General features: G+C 32.6%; 2 protein-coding genes across 7 annotated transcripts in view; one reads left to right on the top strand and one right to left on the bottom strand.

Annotated features, from left to right (window-relative positions):
• Positions 1–22,646, top strand: part of LOC116413014 (calaxin) — a 214,901-nt gene that overhangs the window by 100,967 nt on the left and 91,288 nt on the right. The window contains exon 3 of one of the 2 annotated variants that reach the window (XR_008252754.1): positions 2,313–2,558. The exons of the other annotated variant lie outside the window; for it this stretch is intronic. The gene's annotated coding sequence lies outside the window, so the exon portion shown is untranslated. Of the gene's footprint in view, positions 1–2,312; positions 2,559–22,646 lie in introns of those variants that run through there. 2 annotated transcript variants of the gene reach the window in all.
• The window catches only part of LOC113519316 (uncharacterized), a 128,355-nt gene that overhangs the window by 32,241 nt on the left and 73,468 nt on the right, over positions 1–22,646 (bottom strand). For 3 of the 5 annotated variants that reach the window (XM_052894229.1, XM_052894233.1, XM_052894230.1), the window contains 2 exons: positions 20,306–20,364; positions 4,833–4,926 (listed from right to left, as the gene is read on the bottom strand). In XM_052894229.1, coding sequence (XP_052750189.1) covers positions 4,833–4,890 — 58 coding nt within the window. In that variant the 5' untranslated portion in view covers positions 4,891–4,926; positions 20,306–20,364. The remainder of the gene's footprint in view (positions 1–4,832; positions 4,927–20,305; positions 20,365–22,646) is intronic. The other 2 variants (XM_052894231.1, XM_052894232.1) reach the window with 1 other exon arrangement.

Below are 22,646 nucleotides of genomic sequence, written 5' to 3'. Positions count from 1 at the left end.
TTTCTCTATCTATATGTTTATAAACTTGTTTTGAATGCGAACATAGCTACAGGATCTTGTAGTACAAATATAATTCTTATATGTATGTGGGAGTCGAAATAGTTTCGTTCGTCTGTGTACAGTGTTTATTATCACACACCCATCATCGGTATCTGTTAGCGCGACCACGCCGTTTTTCACACTTCTAAGCTAATAAGGGTATGAGTCAATTAGAATTATTACAATCTATTAGCTATTTTTTTTTTTCAATTTGGAATCGCAAACAAAATGATGGACATCAGTGTGTACCTGTTTTTATTGATGAGATTTTGATTATTTATCAATATTAAATTATTATATGTTTTATTTATTTATTTTTAATTGTAATAAATCTGACATTTCCAATTTTAAAACTTGTAATCGTCATTATTGACATGTAATTACCATTACATTGTAATAAATTTATAATTTTATTTTATATTTCAAATGTTATTTATAATAGTTATTTTTTATTATATATTTAATAAATTTAAAAATCATAATGTAAATATTGACTTTTCCATTGTGTGATGAAACTGTTTTTTTAATGGATGATAATAGAATGGTAACGCTGCCTGCGCTAACGGTTTACGTTGGCGGATCACAAGTGAGGGATGATAGGTAAGGATGAAGAGGCGGATCAGTTAGCCCATCGTGATGAATACATCTGGAATTCAGCACGAAAATTATCAGGGGGGACCACGTGGAGGTCAAACTGGCGGGGTATATTGCTAGCAATGGAACTAGTAGTCCACATTACTCCCTCCCCCCCTGTCAGATTGGTTATTAAAGAAATATGAAATATCCTAGCCATTTGTTTTAATACTTTTTAAATTATTATAACTGATATCTTGAGAAGTAATCTATGTAGTGTTATAATTTCTTTATGGGGATTTTTTCGCTTAATTATGATTGATATATTTTAAAATAACTCTAACCCTATTCATAAAAACTAAATCCTTTTACAAACCGATACGGCATCGTAACCTATAAGAAAAGAGCATATTCCTTTTTAAAAGGCCGGCAGCACACCTGCAATGCCTTTGGTGTTGTGAGTGATCATGGGCGTCACCATCAGGTGAGCCACATGCTCGTTAACCTCTTGTGTTATAGAAAAAAAAACCTTTTTTAAATGTTTTGTCACTTTCATTCAAACTGAGAATTTAGCACAAAAGAAAGAGAGAAAAAAGTGCAATAGCTAAAATAGGTTTATGAGAGTTTTGAAGTTTTTATGAATTTTACATGTTCACATCGTACATGTTTACCTGCATATTTATTTTGTGATTTTACTAATATGAAATAACAACTAAGTCTGTGATAATGTATATATAATTTTTTTGAAAACTGACATCAGTTTTTGCACTCAAATATAACACTTCGTTATTTATTTTAGAAATTATCTGCATCTGACTAGATTGAACCAATTAGTGCAAATATTTTAACACCACTCTCTTATAAAGTGATCTAGAGTGACTGGTTTATAAAGGCAATTAATTGGAAAAGGACCCGTACTGTAGTGATTATCGATCGGCTCCCCGTTCACTAGGTATACCTAATACATAATTATCGAGCCACAATCCAATTACCACTTGGTCGATGTTACACAAAACTTGTTCGGTAAACTAACGCACGAATGCTAGGAGTAATTATATCTATTTTGTTCAATACCACTTCGTTTTTGCTTCTTTGTAAAACAAGAAATTGTAAATAAAGTAGCGTTCTAACGAATCCTGAGGAAAAGTGGTAACAGTAATTTTTTATGCAACTTAGAATAGCAAACAAGCTGACGGCTCACCTGATGGAAAGTGGTAATCAATAGTATCATGGACATAATGTACTATATCGTTTATGATACCCTTCATACGTTGCCATTCCAGAGGACTAAGATGCTATGCCTCTGTACTTTTGACTTCAAAATTTAAATCTGACTTCAATTCTGACGAAACCAGTTATTTTTATTTACAAACTAAACTACAGAATCGATAAAATTTCTATTGGACCGATCTGTAAGTATATCCTTTCAGATATAAAAAAGAATCTTTCAAATCGATTTAGAACTGACGGAGTTATGTGGTAACAATAATAAAAAAAAAATTGAACTAAATTGAGAATCTCCTTTTTTTGATGTTGGTTGAAAAGTAACTAGTGGCTTTAAAAAAATCAAAGACACTCGATTGTTTTGTAAAGGGAAATTAATTTCATGAGTTTATGACAATTTATGACCGATTTTTACGATCAATTACTTGTTTGTCATGTGACCGGGATAAAAGGTAACTTGTATTTATTTATTTCAGACAAACATGCAGTTTTAACAACACATGAAAATTACACAGTTAAATAATTTATTAGCCAATAAAGTTTGTATGGACATTTAGTACAAGTGAAAGAAACATAAAATGAAACAACACCACTGAAAAACACACCCAACATGCCAAATTCGGAAAAAAACAAGTAATACGTAATGAAGTTTATTTAATTAATAATTCACTTTGCTTGTGTATCAATTTTTTTTATGTTTACAATCTGTATAATATTTTCTTTGAAGGGAAAAATAAAGTGTTTTTATTAATTTTATTCGCTCTTTCATAATGAAATTAATTAATCTTTATGACCGATAAAGTACTAAGATTACGACTGAACAAGTTTATATAACAAGGCAATAATAATTGTTATATGTGTTTCAGGCTTTAAGGAACGATTTCTGGAATAATTAGTTTTACAAACAAATACTATGCGTTTGCCAAATTAAATGGTGATTGGTTAAGGCTCCATGAGATTATAAATAAATAAGGTTTCACATTTATAATATCACAGTAAGGTAAAATATATTTACTATACATATAGTCATGTTACAATAAAGCATTCTTAGAATTAAGAAGGATCCAGCTATTGAAGAACGTATTTACTTAATCTCAAAAACACTACATTTTCTTTGGAATGGTAGATAGAGTGCTTTGATCTTGTTTCAACTGAAATACGAGAATTCTGAGTAGCAGTTTTCAGAAACGTTCGTCTGAGACATAACATATGCAAGCAGGGACATCACACGTCACTTGGATTCAAGTACGTGGGAGCTCGTCATTTGCATGTGTGCCACTTGTCACATACAGTTTTACTTAGTCTTCACCAGGAGGTAAATGCGACACCATAAATAAAGAAAAGAGCCCACGGTCTACGTGTGACACGAATTACCTTTGCGTTTGTTTTGCATTGAATATTCAATTGAAAATGTTCATATAATGGGAATGATGGTTCAAACATCGTATCAGTTCCTCAATCTGTTTAGAATCACTGTGGACGCTATTGTACACGATATGTAGAAGGTGAAGAGTGAATCATTCTCGAAATGGGGTAGGTCTCGAAATGTTGCTTGTTGGAAATTACATGAAAAAAGGATAAAAACATAAAAATGTGATATTTAACCAAGTTGTGAGATGAATATGTTGTCAATTCGACTGTATTTTTAATCCACACAGGACGGTTATCATTTTCTAAGTGGTAATTTTTAGTTTGTATGCCTATTTACATTGTATAAAAGAGTCCTATTTCAATTTGTGTACGATTGCCCAAAAAATACTAATGTATTCAGGGCACATGTATGTGTGTGTGTTTCTTTACTCCACCATAACTTTTAAATGCTCGGACAATTTCTAAATAGTCCCATACATCTAGTATGGGGATATCTAATATAATAATTAGATTACATCATCTCGAGTCTACATTCTTTTGAAAATAATTTATTTTTTGTTCAAGTTATGTTTTTCAATTTATCGAGCAAAATATATTTGTAATAAATATACATGCGACGGTCGGTTTCAAATTTGCGACCACATTATAGTTTGGGATAGTTTACAAATTACAACCAAGGCAGAAGATTATTATATAGTCGAGACTGCTCGTGATTGTTAAGTCTACGTCTCTGTGCAAGAGAATGAAATGTCAAAGGCTTTTCCTTGATATTACTCAATGCTTAATGCAACAGTTTGACCTTTTGTAAAATCTTTGCGGGTTAGTATCCATAATAAGTTTACTATTGTAATCTTTTGGATGAACCAATAAAGAGTATCTATTTATCTAGAACACTTTAACAATTATTATACATTTAACCTTACAATCTTAAAAGTATAAATTTTTAAACTACATCAAAAAGTAAATTGTTAATTCGTTTTATTTTTGCTACGTGACACATTAGCCAATTCTGAATCGTAGTCTGAATATATACTTATTTAAATGTACCTCTACCCATTCACGTTCACCTTAACCGTTTCCTTATTGCGTTTTTTGTTTACTAAGTCACGATTCTGAATCAAATAATTTCGCTTAGTCGAAAAGTACACGGAAAAAGCAAAATATTGCAGCGTTTAATAAACAGGAAAATGGGATTTGTGTCCGTAGAGGGTGAAAAAAAAGGGGTATATATAATTTTGTTAAAAAGATTGTATGAACATGAAATGATTTATAATAAACTGCGACCAAGCCAATAATCGAATGCCGATGAATCATTGTGTATCAGCATAATAAATTATTTATTCTTATAGAATCAGTTGGTAACGCCTCCGTGGTCCGCGACGATGGACTCATGAGGTCCATAAAGGATGGTTATTTATTAAATTTTGTCATTAAGAACTTGATCTAATGAATTATTCTTTATTATAACAAAACCTTGTACTTTTGTATTATTATACTGTCCTTGGTGTCACATGTATCTATAAATTACTGTGACCGTTTACCATTTGATGAACTGAATGCTTGTTTGCCACCATTATGGTATATAAAAATCTATTAATAGTTAAAAATCAACAAAAAAGACTTACCAAGTAAGACGAGAAGCGTCGTGACCCAGAACCAGTGCATCCACCAGTGTAGCGTCATGACGGCAGCGTCACGGTTACTGCTGGTGTCACCGACCTGAGGGCAACCAGACATGAAATTATAAATGATGGAACTACCATAAATATTATTACTATAATATAGACATAAGAGAAATTATTAGTATTGAATTTGGGAGCCTATTTTATAGATTCCTTTTAAGTGCGTAAGCACTACAAACTCACGTTTATTTTATCATTTATCAGATAATCATAATTACTTTTCAAATCAATAGATATTTCTACTTCTTCATTACACATATACCAGATCCATAGTCCATAGTATACACTAGATAGGTAGTACCAAAATAATATAAACATTTCATGTTCATCATCATTTCAGCAATTGTCTGTCCACTGCTGGATATCCTCCTCCTCCTCCATAGACTGCCATAAAGAACAGTTCTGAGCCACCTGCATCCAATGACTTCCTGCAACGCATTTCAGGTTGTCACTCCATCTAGTGGGGGGTCGTCCTACACTGTGTTTACCCGTACGCGGTCGCCACTCAAGAACCTTTCTTCCCCATCGGTTGTCGGTTCTTCGAGCTATGTGACCAGCCCATTGACACTTCAGCTTGCTTATCCTTCGGGTTATGTCTGTTATTTTGATTTTTTTGCGAATATCCTCGTTTCGGATTCTATCACGCAAAGAGACGCCAAGCATAGCCCTTTCTATTTAAAATTCTATGCTATTAAATATGGCGAAACATACTAAATATGTTCCTGGCAAATAAATTATTATTATTATTACCAAATTTTTCTTTATACCAGAAGTTCTTTCGTATGAAGAGCTTCAATCTATAACTATTATATAATTAGCCATGACTTATATATTTATTATATTAATATGTACAGTTATTTATATAACTATTGTATTGTGATTTATGTATTTATAATTTTTGTAAGTTGTATGTTGTATTATTATATGTGTATGTACATATGTTCATTTATATTAAATTGTATTATATTGTTATCTGTCAAAATATTTCTTTCTTTTACAAATTGATTTTTCTATACCAATGCACCGCCATTTACTCTCTCTGTTTAGTGTAACAGTTGACTGGTAGAGCCATCAGGCATTAAGTCCGCTCTGTAGACATATTTAATGTGTGCAAAATTATAAATAAATAAATGTATATTAAAATAGGTATTATTTTTAATTATCTATTAATTTTTTGTTGCCGCTAAGAAAAAAAAAACCTTTTATTTATCCACCATCAACAAGTCTATATTCGTGAATCTACATATATGTATTTACTACAATGAAATGTAACAGAAAAAGAACATTTTTTAATTTCGCCTGGCTTACTTTTATTTTACGTGAAAAATTCGGGTGTATCAATAAAAATACCGAGGCGGAGTTGCCGAGTTTACAGATAGCAACAATAACGGGAGATATTACGAATTCTGCGAAGTTTCCAAAAGCGAGGACTCATTAGCGTAACATTTACTTAGGGCGATACATGCGACACGCTGAAGGCGTTACGTGACCTTATGGATTAGACGAAACGATCATAGGTCGTAGAACAAGAAAAAAAAAGTATATATAGGAATTATCTTATATTAAGTATATATATACTTAATATATAATTATATATTAAGTATATAATAGTATATACTAAGGACATAGATAATGGATTCCTACACTCAGCAGGAAATCCATCTTCACACCTTAGAACCAGAATGATCACGCACAGTGCGGTTGCAGAGGAAAAGAGAGAAAAGAGGTCCTCAGGAATAGTAACCCATGAGAGGTATCTTGGGCGGCACTATATTCTGCTGCTAATCCCTCGTTATTAATAATCACTCCTCTCCCCCAGAGGGACGATCTCGACCGTTTCCAAAAAAGATTGGTACAACTCGGCCCACGATCATGCAATATGGAAGCAGTTAAGGAAGGCGTTAGCCTAATAAGGGGGCACCATAGGCTATGATTTATCGATCGATCGTACTCCTTGTACAAATTTTTGTTCTTTGTGAAATTATTAAAAGAGTCTATTACCGTTAAGCGCTTTAACAGCTTAATTAATCCTCATAAAATTTGGTATATACATAGTATTCGAGATAGAGAAGGACATAGGCTACTTTTTGTCTCAGTCAACTAATATATCTCGATGGCGCGAACGAAATCGCGGGTAAGTACTAGTAAAATATATTTGTTGCCGCCAATCGTCTGTATTTTGCACACCGGTGATACAGTTTCAAAGTACTTACGTGAATTATAGCACCTGAAATGAGTTTTGACAAAATTATAAATTTATAATAGCTATATTTAAGCCAATAATGTACGCAGTAATTATGTATATTAAACAACTTAAGATTCTTGATATTAATAAAAGTTATTTATTTATTCATTAGTACAAATATGTGTAGGTACATGGCGGATTTAATGTTAAAAACATTCTCTCCCAGTCAACCATAGAGAAGTGTCAGAATACTCGAATGTGGTACTAGTAATTATTGATATACATACATACTAAAATTACATACTTAAACGAATAACTATATATAAATAACAAATATACTTACACATATATGACATATACTATATTATAAACAAAATTGAGAATAATATAAAGTACTTACTGCTCGGGTAAAGTAAAAAAGTAAGCATGAACGTTTTTTTTGAGAGACAGTTTAGTCGGTAGTCTCTTAATAGCATCAAGAAGCTTATTAAAATTATTTACGATTAACATCTTTCTTTTTTTTATTTCTATTCTATTCTTTAATCATTAAAATAAGTTCCTCAGTTATCGCCGGCATACACAGAAAATACAGTAAAGAATTGTCTTTTAATTAGAAGTAAATAAAAAATATGAACTTATGAGTGAATGAATGAACTCTTGTTTCCTTCAAAAAATGACACAGATTATAAATATTAACTATATTTACTTAATTACATAAAAACTTAATTAGATACTTAATTCTCTCCTATTACTTACAGCATACAACAATAGATATAGAAAAAAAAAAGAAATAATACATATACAAAAAAAGGGAAAAACATAAAATAATATATTTTTTTATTTTGTGAGTGTGCCACAGTAATACAAAATGGTCGCAACTGAGTTTCTTGCTTTGCTTTCAAAAGAGCAAAACACTAATATACATAAAAGCAAGATAGAGAGTCAACAATGGGTGGCCTTATCGCTAAATAGCGATTTCTTCCAACCTTATGCTATTAGTATAACTATATATAGGCGTATTGAAAAGAGGGGGTGCCCACCCCAAGATGTGAGCGGAGCTTTTAAATACTCGCAAACACATGTCTAAGACTACATATTGCACCTTTTTCAAAGGAGTCCGGCTCACCCTGAAAATAATCTTAAATACGCACATGATGTATATATAAAATATAAAAAACAAAATCTAATTTTAAAGCATTCATGGTGAAAAACAAAACGTTCTCTGAAGTTACTTTTCTTGAAACTGCTGATACGTATCATTTCTAAGTATCTATGTAACAAAGCGGTTGGGGAAGATTTAAATTCCGCGAACGGAATATTGAAAGGGACCGCAGAAGGAGATCGTAGAAAATTGATAAGCCTTTTTTCAATATTATAATAACATAAAAGAATTATAAGGAACTACTAAGAAAAGAACTAATAGCTAATCACTAGCTGAAAGCAGATGTAAATGTTTTACTAGTTGCATACTGCTAGTATGTAGCTAAAAAGATGCATTATATTAATAGCTTCTACAAAGATTTTCGAAAGGAAGATTGACGTCAGCAGGTGGCTGGTCATAAAATCATCAAATCAAATCAAATTGAAGGCCGTGTTGCCAGTGACGATCTACGAGACCGAAACAAGATTCTATATGGTTGGCCGTATGCAGAAGTTTCAAATTGCTTAGCAAATTTTGGAGAGGGCTGTTCTTTTGTGTGATAGAATCCGCAGAAGAATCAAAGTGACCGACATAGCTCGAAAGATAAGTAAACTGAAGTGGTAATGAGCTGGTCACATAGCTCCAAGAATCGACAATCGATGGGAAGAAAACTGTTCCAGTGGCGCTGTACAGGCAAATGCAGTGGCCAATCCCCCTTCCTCCCATTAGATGGAGCGATGACCTCAAATGCATTCAGTGAATGCAGGTGGTTGAGGACCGTTCGTTATGGCAGTCTAAGGGCCTCCCCTTTAGACTATGTTTAGCAGTGGACAGTTAATGGCTAATATGATGACAAAAAAAATTAAATATGAATTTCAATTAAAATTAACGAGAAAATGAAGATGATATTCAATCTCTTAGAATCACGAAAATTATAAGAAACATTTATTGGGATGCAAAAGTACCTCGTGAAGGAAAATTGAAAGATGTTTATTTACAACATCATAAGTACTTTTACAGATCTTCGAGTCCTTGGAACTTGGAAGATCAACATAACGAAGCAATAAACGTAAGATATTACGAAACAAACAAATTTAATCAGAGGTAAACGCAGGTGGTACGTAAAATTTCCCGTAAAGTACGAATGTATACGTAATTCGTAATACTTCGCCCCGGTTTGTTTCTGGAATCTCCTTATTTAATCAACAGTAAACAATGACATAAAGGAAATTCTTGAGTTATGACTTATTTACTTTTTACATTCCTTTTCATAAATCGAGCCTTATATTTTAGTGTAATACAATTTATCTCTGCACATCCTAAAGGTTGACTGGTAGAGAATGCCTATAACATTGAGCCCGCCTTTTGTATCAGATTTTATTGGCCAATAAAGTTTAAATAAATTTGGATTCTTAAACGACATCTGAAATTTGAAAATAAGATGGCGGTCTACTTAATCGGTAATTGTTATTAGTATTGTATGGACTTTACAAGTATAATACAAGGTAAAATAAAAATTCTAATGATTTTAAACGAGTGTTCCAAGTGAAAGTGAATGATTTTCGTAAAAGAACATGGGTGATAAATGCCAAAAAATTCAGCCCCCCGTACAGAGTTTGCAGTTGTTCAGTTACTACTAATAGCTTAACATTTACTGACGTCTTTGAATTTTCGATTCACTCAATTTCTGTCTTATAACACAAGGAGGAAACAAGGATGCGGTTCCCTAATGGTAAGTGACTACTGCCACTCTCATAATACAGAAAGAATGCAGATGTGCTGTCGGCTTTTTAAAAGGAATATGTTTATGTCTTAAGTCCTAATATGTTATATTGCATGGATAGATTCTTAAGTTTATGACATGCTGGCCCTTTTATACAATAAATAAAACTTGTGCCCTACAAACAACCGACATCAATTACGACAAAACTTGTTATTTTGATCCAAAAAATAAAGTAACTAATATGTATACTTACATACACCTTTCAGACAAAAAAGTATTTTCCAAATTGGTTTAGAACTGATGCATTTATTGAGAGGGGGTGAAGTCTGATCGCAGCGGGCGGCAGAGTGTTCATACTGTACTTTTAGTATTATTATTTATATTGTGGTTTTACGTTTGGCTAACAATTACAATTTCATTATATATTGGATCAATATGTTGTTGATAAATTCAACCAGAAAAAAATCAACCAGTAAATATTATTCTTTTATCTATGTTTCAAATCTGACCTCTAAATTTTAGATTTGCGACGAAAATTGATAAACAAGGAGCAGATGCTCATCGCTCTGAGTGGATATGTTGTAGTATAAAACTTGCATTCAAGGCTCGTACGCATGTAGTTTGTGCCGTGGATGCAACTTCGTAGACCGTGACGCCATTACAGTTTTCGGGTGCAGACGTCATGGCTCGATGCACATGAGGTGCACCATTACCATGTTACAGTCATTCTTCATTACCTGATGCATTACTTCTATGTTATTAACTTAATGATTAATATTGTAACTTGGTGATAATAGCTAACATTCATTTCAAGTACGCAGATATTCTGGAGAATTACTTGCACTTGGTTAAATCCAAAATTCGTCTTCCAGCAGAGTGTATGAATGGATAAATATAGTCAAATAAAAACTTGAGGAAGTGTTACAAGTGTTCTCACTTATAATGATGTATGCAGATACGGCGATGAAGATAATATTCATTTAACTTTTGAAGAAAATAGATTATTTATATCAATGCATGTAAAAGTACAATGGCTTTAATAGGATTGTAATTATATAACTTCTAATTGCAAATGATATTCATATCAAGACTGTCCTAAGAATATCAGACCGATCATATGTTATTGTTATATATAATATTAAGACTTCAAGAATCTTTTCAGAAATAGAGAATAGAATAAAATCAGGTTGATTGGAAGAGAATGCTATATTATATTAGCATTAAGTCCAGCTTCTGAACAGAACATTGTTTTTTTAGTAATGTGATTAATAAAGAATAACTAAATAAATCTCTGAAACAGACGTATATGTGACAGATTTAATGATACAAATAAAGTAAAGGATTGGACCGTTAGAAATTTGAACTATCTGGACTATCTACGGCTAGTATAAGCAGTTTCTGTTCTGAAACGTTTACAATTAACTACAATACCCTATTGTGTTTGAGAAACATTGTAAGGTTTAATGTTAGAATATTAATAATTATATTTGTATTGGCATAAAGGAACTTCAACATATTGTAAAAACGTTGATTCATTTCGGTAGACATGAAAGATAATCAATTTGATTTAGATTTTAAATATACATGGATCAATTTATGAAGAACTAACGGTACCGGCTTCGGACCGGGTATATAGAAAGATGAATTAGTATTATTTATACTAGTTTTATTAGGCAAAATATTGTTGTTTTTTTTTTTTTTTAAAAAAAAGCTGACAATAAAATAGAATTCGGTCTGCGCTATCAGTATACGCTGGTGAGAGATGATAGGTGACGATGAAAGCAGGTCCGTAAGCCCATTGTAACGAATTCCATTAGAATTACCCACATTAGTTGCCAGGGTAATCCGCGTGGAGTTCGACCTGATAAAGTGTATTGCTAGTAATGAGGAAATAAGACCCTATTACTAAAAATCCCTTTCCCCCCGTTATTTTCGGTTCATCATATCAGCCGTTAATTGTCCTATGCTAAATTGAGGCCTCCCGCTATTAAGGTTTTACCAATAGTTGCCACGCTTGGTAGCCGTAAGTCGGTAACCGTTATCAAACTTTCAGTGATCCATCAATCTCTCGACCGTTAAGTTCCCTTAGTAACCTTTAGCCTTAGACACCCATGGGAAAGGAAGGGGTGGTCTATTCTATGCCGGGATCACATGGTTATTCACTGATAATATATTTTTCGACAGGTGAAAGAATTTTAAAAATCTGTTGTGTGGTTTTTGAGTTTATCCATTACAAACAAACAAAACATCAAATTGCTTCTCTTTATAAGTATGATATGTAGATTGCAAGAACCTGAAACCTGAACCTGAAATAGGTATGAATAATACACATTTTTTATACATATCCGTTGGATCTTCCTGATCCTTTAATGATATGGTCCCTAAAAGTCAATAAATAGTACATAGGAACAAAACTATTAATCCGAAATTTACATACGTGCCCACCACTGTGCCACGGAGATTGTGAATTATGGATATATTTCTGTCTCTCTCTGTCTATATATATACATATATATACAATTTTGGTTAGGCTACAAAGAAAAATCGTCAATGTCAATCGTCGCGAAACAGTTATTTTGATTTAAAAATCAAATTATTGACTCGACTTTCGAAATTTCTTTGGAAAAATCTGAAAGTACATCTTTTCAAATAAAAAAAGACTTAAAAAGGAAACGTAAAAAATACAAACGACTGAGCACCTCTTTCATTTTTAAAATTTATTAATAGTAAAAAGAATTCGGTGCTTACAGCGTCTTGAGGATGAAAAGGAGTGACACATTGTATTGTCACTTTCTCGTAATCGAATTGAAAGGCTCTCAGTTCTCGCAAACATTGTGTAGTGGTCTATGATACTAGAAACGAGAACGCTTCTATAAATATACCGGAGACAGCATAGGTTGTAATTGAGGCGTTGACATAAAACCCGGAGATGTGGGTTCCCTTTATGTTTCGCTGGAAAACGTCTTGAGAATGAGTGCTTTGCCTTGAGTTTCAGTCAGCGGTGTATAGTCGAACGAGACGTGCAACTATGGGTACTCGACAAACTCAAAATAAGTATTTTTTATTTATTTATTTATTTAATACTTTATTGTACACATTAGTTATAAAAATATGACAGAGGTAAACAAAAATACAAAGGCGAGCTTAACTCTAATAGTTTTTTCCAGCAAACCCAAAGTGGAAAGGAGCATCAACGTCAGCGGATACAGCAGTGTACAGTTTTTAAACAGCCAAAAATCATTTTAATCATATAATCATTTTATCAATTTTATTATAATAATCACAATAAATTTAATCACTAAACATATATCTCGCCCATATTGGGGCTTTTGCCAGTAGTTGCGACGCTTGGCAGGCGGATTGGAAACCGCAGTTAGACTTTGGTGATGTTTTCTTTGACGTTGTTTGATGTTTTGTATCATGATTTTTTTATATTAATGGAAATAACTAATAAGACAGAAATAATATCATATACCAAACCGCTTAGTTAGCGTTATCTTATGTTTTTAATATAACAAACTTATAAACAGACAATGTACATGGAAGATATTTAAGAGAAGAAACCATGAGAGGTGTTTATAAGAGTTTAAAAAAAAAATTCTAAAAATTATCTTTAGAAAATTTGTCTTTCTGATTGTATGTGTTTATTACGGTATCACGCAAAAACTACTGCATCGAATTGGATGCGGTTTTCACAGTTGCGTTCCTGAAGGTCTAACTTAAAATCTGGTATATGTTTTATTTAGATACGCCACATAGAATTGGTCTATTGACTTCCTTAATTTAGAAATACTCGCGAACAAAATAACGGGCTAAAAGCTAGTAATTCGTATGTTTCTTTTATAGAGACAGAAATCCAACAGTCTACCAGTGGGACTTTATAATGTCCGTTGAAGTTGATGACAGTATTAAAATATAAAAAAGGACGTAGTTTGTATATAAAATTTTATCCAAATTAATTTTTATTAAAATTAAATACTACACATTTAGTTTATATATTATTAAACGTGTGCAATAAAGAAATAGGTATGTAGGTACTGTTTACCTGTAAAGGCCTTTACATAGCGTTAAGTCCAGATTGTGTATTTAAAATATAGTTTATATATTTTCAGATTTATCATTAATTTATTTTGTAGTTATCGCAGTTAATATATTTAGCACATTAATGCTTACCACACCACTTATATTCTTTCTTCGAATCCTAATCACAATGAAGATCTGGAGTCACAGCATCTATTAATCGCATCACTAACATGTAGTTTAATGGTAGAAATTGGTAAAACAAGTACTTTTTTTTTGGGTTTTATTTTGTATGTTTTCTTCTGTCATTTATGTTTTAATCATCTCACTTTTATATCGCCCCACAATCCTCGATTGTGTAATTTATACGCGATGAAAGCAAAGAGGTCTCGTGGTACGGAGTTTATTGTTTTTTGTTTGTTCGTGCCGCTTGTATGAAGCCCTTTACATAACAATGGTCTACAAGATGATGGTTACATACAAAGACTACGTATATACCACTCCAATTATTAAAATAAATAATTATAATAAAATAAATTATATTCATTCATAATTAATAATTGGTAAAAATATAAATGAAACTATCTCGTTTGATCAAAATTATTATAGAGATATACCGATCAAAATTCAATATATTTGCATACTCTTGATGTTTCGATATTTGTGTCTTGTTGTGACATTAGTGTTAAAACTTAAATTGTAATTTTATTTTTATTGATTTTTATTTGACATATCACTTTTCTATCATTCTTATTTATTTTATAATAGCTTCGTTTCATTTCATTTCGAAGGATTAAAATTAAATATAATATAAACGAACTCATCAATCATATCAATCAATCAATCAATCATCAATCAAATCAATATCAAGAGGTGAAGAGACTCGCTGAAAATCGTAGTGAGTGGCAAGAGCTCCACCGACAAGAGCGCAGCTCTTAAATGGATAGATAGATAGATAAACAAATTAGTACAGGTGTAATTTTTAATTAGATTTTATTCATATTAATATTATATAAAAGAGCGTCTGATTTAATTTTAATTACTTAAAACGCCTCATTATAAGAAAATAATCCTAACTTAATAATATTATAAATGTGAAAGTGAGTTTAATTGTTTGATACATTATAAGCTTAATCAATTACTGTCAAATTTTATATACACGTACTGTAAGTGATGGAGAAGGATATAGGCTACTTTTTATCCCAATCAGTAAACATATCATACGGACGAAGCCGCGGATAAAAGCTAGTGAATAAATAATGAAAGACTTATCGAGTGAACGCGATAGATACGATCAAAATGTTTATAAACGTGACCATCCACCAGAAGCTGGATTTAATCGCATCCTGGCGGCTCTCCAAGAAGGCGATGAACTATTCGCTTCCATGTTACTTGCTCCCCGGCCTATTACAACTTGTGAACTGGAATAGACAGGCTGGATAGGGTTGTCAGACACACGACAATTTATGTTTGGATATTATAATTAAAATTGGCAATTTACAACAACCATTGTTTTCAGATTATCCATATTATCAATAAAAACCAAATATAATAATTTTAATCAATATTTTGTACTACTGTTACTTTCTTTCAAACGAAGAATTTAGATTGAAAGAAAGAAATGCAATATTTCAATATATTTTCAAAATTTCGACATAATTCCTTCAATTTACAAATGTTCTGTTACTACATTGTATAATTATTAGTTTTTCATGAGGTTGGATGTAATCAGATATCAAGTAAGCAGACGATCAGGGATAAATATCATTACTGTTCTTATATATAAATGTCCAAAATTTACAATAAGTTCAGGAAAGTTACAACCCTAAAGGCTACTTACAGCTATTTAGAAGTAAGCTGGATATACACAGGCGATGTTTAGAAATCTTGGGACATTGCTCTTTACGATATTTATAAACGTCTTGCATATGCATTTTCTGCTTTAATCACTGAGGACATACAATGTAAATGTCAATCACATTTTATATTCGAGAACACATAACTCGTAACTAGGAATGGCAATGCATGAGGTGTACCACGGATATCACAGTATGTCCATGGTGCTCTTCATATCTATAGGCGACGGTACCACTTTTCAGGTAGGCCGTCAGATTGTTTACCATTTCTAAGTAACAGATAAACAGTAGTACAGTGAACACTATATAAGCAACCTCTTTATAAGCAAGATTCTTTATATTTTATTTATTCTACTCAGCTTAGTTAGTAAAAGAAATAAGTAAAAATATTTTCCAGACGGTAATTATTTTTATACTCCTTTTTCCCTATAAGCAATTTTTCCCAATAAGATTTTTTTTATTGAAATTGGTTCAAATGAGTTGCTTATATAGAGCGTTCACTGTAGTATTATTTCAGTCGTTTACTGCTGGACATAAGCCTTCCCCATAAGGGGATTTTTGCCAGTAGTTGCTACATTTGACAGGCGGGTTGGAAACTGCAGTTAGATTTTAAAGATGTTTTAAGAGGGACGCTGCTGCCCATCCCTCGTCCTCTATTAGTCGCCTCTTACAACACCCACGGGAATGGAATGGGTGGCCCAATCTATGCTGGGGTACTCACAAAATTTTTTTCATTGTATTGAGAAATGCTAATAGCTTATGTGATAAGGAATCACTGATAGACATTGAATTCTTTAGGATTCTCGAGTCTGAGATTGTTATTTCTCTTCAGACAGTAATTCAAAAGCGCATGTAAAAAGACGGACTCGTTTAAATAAGACAAATGTAATGAAATTGTTTTATTATATCTGTCCATTTTTTCCATTAGTAAACCCGTCCTGGCTTTGCACGGGTTTACTAATGGAAAAAAGTACCAAATCTTTGATAATTCTTAATTCAAATCTTTTACAAGACCTGTCCCGACAATAACAAAGATAACGAAAAAAAATTTTTGCTAAATAAATACATTCAATTTAAGATAATTGACTTTTATTTATTTAGATTATGCACGTGGTATGGACATGTGATGAATATAAAGTTGATGTAATAACAAAAGTATTAAGTTTGAATTTGGACTTAAGATGATTGATCTTCTTTGTGTACACACAAGAAGAAATTGTTGGAGTGTGTCAAAGATCCATAAGCAGAGAGTGAATAATGATATGATTGCAAACAGAGATGAATGGACCAGAAAATTATTACACCGACTCGAAATAGATACGAGAAAAGGGCAGGTGAAGCAAATTGTACCAATTAGCATAAAACATTTGCATAATTATAACGTACTTATACAAATTAAATTGCATATCTCCAAATTTTGGGTACGCAAGAATTATGAAAAGGATTTCGGGGAACGCAAAGTCAGGATTGACTGACTAATGTCGTTTTGGGCTTTTCAACCGACTCCAAAAGGAAGAAATTTCTCGATTCGGTTGTATCTTTTTTTATTAAATATTTTAATTTATTTATCCAAAGCATAAAATACATTGTATAGGAAAGATACTACATAATAACATTACAAAAATTATAAATTAAAAATACAGTTCATTTACAGTCAATACAATACAAATTGTTTTTTTCTGTTTTAATTACATTTAGTCCATTTCGTAAGTTTATATAATCAATACATACAATCAATACAGCTATACAAATAGATTAATTATTACACACTTATTTTTTGTTTCTTTTATATATATATATATATATATATATATATATATATATATATATATATATATATATATATATATATATATATATATATATATATAGTTACACAGATTATAATAAATTAATATTATTGCTTAAAAATTGTCATCATTCATTTATTGTTGTCATTAAAATACTCATCTACGGAATAGTAACATTTATTCAATAGTAATGATTCAAATAGAATTTTGAACGAAACTACATTATAATTAGTTTTAAAATCTATAGGTAAATTGTTAAATAGTTTTTATGTTTGTTACTTCATAACTCCACTGATTGTAAACCGATTTGGAAAATTCCTTTTTTAACTAAACGGATCATACTGTAAGTATTTATTGGTTCGATATACATTTATCCAAATCAGCTTCGGAGTTTAGTTTTTTTTTTATACAACTTAAAATGGCAAATAAGCTGACGGCCCACCTGATGGAAAGCGGTAACCGTCGCCTATAGACATGAGCAGTACCATGGACATAAAACAGTATACTGTTTTGTCCATGATACCCCCCATGCGTTGCCATCCCCAAGGTCTCAGGTGTTATTCCTCTGTACCCAGTAAATTCACACCATATCCTATCCTTCAAACCGAAACTTCAAATCAATATAACAGGTTTCGTTACAATCGAAGTCTTTTTTTTTGGGACACAATCTATAATTATCAACAGACATAACTTGTAAATACATGCAAAAGTTTCACCCGGTACTCGTGTCATTAGTTGGTCACAGTAGTTTCCCTTCTCGTACGTCATCGTTCAACGTCATGATATCGTGACTAGTGGAACAATATAGCATGATTGGAACACCTAAAATACGCAACCGAGGGCTATTTGATAACGACAGTTACATAATTTTCCCGGTACACGCACGTCAAATCAAACTTTACAAACCTTTAAGCTAAAGACCCAAATGGCGTGTCGCGTTTAAACGCCACGATTCACGTCGAAATGTTCCTTTGTAACACAAACGAACTTGAATTTAATACATAATTCGATTTCCTGCTTACATCTGAGGTATTAACATAGTTTTAACGGTGCAACTTTATGTAAATCAAGTTAGGAGATTGTTTAAATGGGATAAAACAATTATATGCTGTCCTTTAATGAACCAAATATTAATTTCAAGGTATAATAATCAAATCATACAAACTGGGGGGAAAGGGATTGTTAGTAATGGAGACTAAGAATCTTATTGCTAGCAATATACCCAACCAGGTCGCCATCCTCGCGGTTCTCCCTGGAAACTATCATGGTTAATTGCTGATGAATTCATCATGATGGGCTAACTGGCCTGTTTTTATTCTCATCTATCACGCTTCACTGGTGTTCCGCCAGCGTATCCCGTTAGCGCAGGCGGGGTTATCAGACCATTTTCACACATAAAAATAATCATATAAACTAGTCGTCACTAGTTGAGAGACTTTGTCCTTTACTACAATACATCTTACGAATTTTATTCAATGCCCTTCAAATCATCTTCGGATGTTAGACTAATAAGCTTTTATCCATTGACTTCAAAAATAAGGTTCTCAATTTAAGTTGGAATTTTTTTATATTTATTACCTCACACCTTCGTCAAATTGATTTAAAAAATTCTTTTTTTATCTGAAACTATATATTTACAAATTGGCCTTTTAGAAATTTTATTAAAATTGTTTAAGTAGTTTTGTTTTTAAATCAAAATAACTGTTTTTTGTCACAATTCAAGCGTTTTTTTATTGAACACAATCGTGTTCAATGGTCGTTGGAAGAGATAAGAGAGGTAAGCCCCACCAATAATGTAAAAGTCGAAATAGTTTTTAAGTAGATTTGCAGAGGTTTCCTGATGACTCTCTCTCTCTTTTCATTTAAGAGTTTCCTCTTGTCGGTGCAACTAATTCATACATCTTTTTCCAGCTTTTTTTTTTTATATATATATATATATATATATATATATATATATATATATATATATATATATATATATATATATATATATATATATATATTATTTACCTGTATATTTGTTTATGTATTAATAGTTGTAGCACTTGCCCGCTAATGCCCGCCCGCTAACGAAATGCTTTCGCACTGTATTGGGTTGACTGGAAGAGATCTCTGTCAGATATAAGTCCACCCTTGCTCACAAAATTTATAAATACATTATTTTATGTGTAACTTACAAGTGCAATAAAGAACATATATAATATATTTGGGACAATATTGATTCTTTTGTTGTTGTTCTTGTATCAGCCGTTAACCGTGTACTATTGAACACAGTCATGTCTATAAGGGGTAGTATTCGCCACGGGAGGTTTGGCAACCGCAGTTTGGCGGGGGGAAAGGGATTGTTAGCAACGGAGTTTGACAGCCCCATTGCTAGCAATATGCCCTGTTAGGTCGACCTCCCTGGAGACCATCGTGAACAATACTTGTTGAATTCGTCACGATGGGCCAACTGACCTGCTTCCTCCTCACCTGTCATTCTTCACTGGTGCTCCGCCAGCGTATCCCGATAGCGCAGGCGGGGTTACCATTCCCTTATCACCCATTACAAAAAAAAACCGCAGTTTGGCTTTTAGGACATTAATTCGTTTAATAGTTTAAATTATACAATTTAACAGTACCGGCTGATATCATCATTATATTATGTCTGTTATCACCCATGTGATGAGACAAATAAATAAATCTATACATGGACACATACCGTACAATCGGCCGGGAAGTTCACTGCTTGAACATAAGCTGCAGCGGGAGTGATCAAGTCTGAAAATAAACATAATTTTTTTATTGTACACTACCTTATTATTGTAAATGTTTAATTACATTATTCTACTACAATTATGAATATGAAACATGATAAAGATGTTTAGATATTTTTTTTCAATTACGCTTAAAAAGCTGGAAGGATATGAATTCAATTTAGTACACGGTTTGGTTATATCCTAACTTATTATAGGGGGGGGGGGGAGAGATTGTTAGTAATCGGACTAGAGGCCCCATTGCTAACAATATACCTTATCAGGTCGACCTCCACGCGGTTCCCCCTGGAAATCAGCTTGATTATTTTTTTACAAATTTATCACTATGGACAAACTGACCTGCTTTATTCTCACCAATTATCTCTCACTGGTGTCCCGCCAGCGTATACCGTTAGCGCAAGCGGGGTTACCATTCCATTATCATACATAAGAAACCCTTATTAATAAAAACTAAAACCTACAAACCTATATTATCTATTAGTGTTTTATCACTTTCTTTTAAACTGAGAATTAAGCACAAAAAAAAGAGACAACACAGTTTAATAGTGCAGCGTTATCTTTACATTCTCATCCATTAAAAAAAACTTATTACACGGGATATTTCATTATAATGATACACGCGTGAGATGCTAAGGGAAACAGTTGGTATGTCTATAATCGTGGTATAGTGTCCGCGTATATCTATTTTATCTATTAGCCGTCTATTTTAAGTTTTTTTATTTATTTATTTTCACTATAAAACCAATATAACAATCAAGCATACTAAAAACCACAGAGGTTTGTCTGGGATGCCATACATTCTGCATACATTGCAACATGTCTACTGCTGTATATAGACCTCTCCTATAAGGGGAGTTTTGACAGTAATTACCACACATGGCCTCAATCACGAAGGAGAGCCTCATCGACGATCCACTGTCATTGTGAAAACCACGACCACTCTGTCAAGAGTGTACGACTGAAGAAAGAGACCACACTTGGCAGATGAATTGGCACTATTAGACTTTGAATGTTTTAAGAGGGAAGTTGCCACTCAAACTTCGATCTTTAAGTTCCCTTAGCCGCCTCTTACGACACTCACGGGAAAGGAAAGGGTGACCCTTTCTACACTGGGACTATACGGCGTCGACATACAATTATTATGGTAATTGCGTCTAATAATGAAAAGGCTAGAAGGACGGTGATGATGACGTAAACGAATTTGTCAGTGACCTTTAGACAGTTTATTCAGCCGTGAACAACAGAAGTCGTTTGTAATTGTAACGTATTCACGTTACAGTATTTGCCAAGCCCATCCGGCTCACTCCCAACAAGATGAATCCAAAGAAATGAGTTAATGGTTTTCGCTTCGTAGCTTGTTTTCTATTGGTAAGTATTTGAAGAACTCTCAATATTAAATGTTGTCACTGAAAAATATATTATGTAACATTCGGTTTTTGTTCCTGTTTCTAGCACAATTAAATGCATTTCGTATGCCAGATTCTGGTGAAGAGCGTGAATACTATTTTAATACTATGCACCATCCTTTTTCCCACTTTTCAAACAAAATGCAGTTATTTGAGTTATTACTCTATACTAGGGGTGGCCAACCAGACAATCACGACTGTTAGTTCAGTCGATTGTGACAAGGTAAAAAAGAATATAATATTTGCTAAACTAGCAAAAGGTGGGATATGACAGTGAATTTACAGAGTACAGAGGAATAACACCCGAGTCCTCTCGAATGGCAACCCATGGGGGGTATCACGGGCGAAACAGTATACACCTATCCCCCGATTTACACGGTACTTGTTTTACACGTTTTCGCTTTTACACGGGTTTCCAAATAAGTTTTTTTTTTTGTTTTTATCGCACTCTACTAAATGCTACTGTGTTTGAACACGTGCGCTGTGTACACATCTCACGGAGAATCCCGAGCTTATGTGCTGACTTGCTGCACATGCACACTGTGTCTGTATTTCTTCGCATAAAATTAAAGTTTTATCTACGGAAAATTGTATTTGAGTGAAAGTTTCACAGTGTCAGAAAGATTTAATTTTTCAGTTTAATGTATTGTAATTAAATAAAAAAACAGTGTTTCCGTAATATATTACATATTTTAACCTGTCAATGCATTTTATTTTTATTTCTGTGTACACCTAAAAATATTGAAAAAAATCACAACTGTTAAATAGCAAAATTATGCATTTTCTGCAAGCTTTTCGATTTACACGTTTTTCTCAGGAACGTATCTACCGTGTAAATCGGGGGATAGGTGTACTCTGTTATGTCCATGGTACTACTCAT

Source organism: Galleria mellonella, unplaced genomic scaffold (assembly GCF_026898425.1).
Source record: "Galleria mellonella isolate WM207_F2 unplaced genomic scaffold, CSIRO_AGI_GalMel_v1 utg200, whole genome shotgun sequence".
NCBI classification, from domain to species: Eukaryota; Metazoa; Arthropoda; class Insecta; order Lepidoptera; family Pyralidae; genus Galleria; species Galleria mellonella.
The sequence above is the reverse complement of the archived record's forward strand: the minus strand, read 5'-3'. Positions and strand labels throughout refer to the sequence as shown.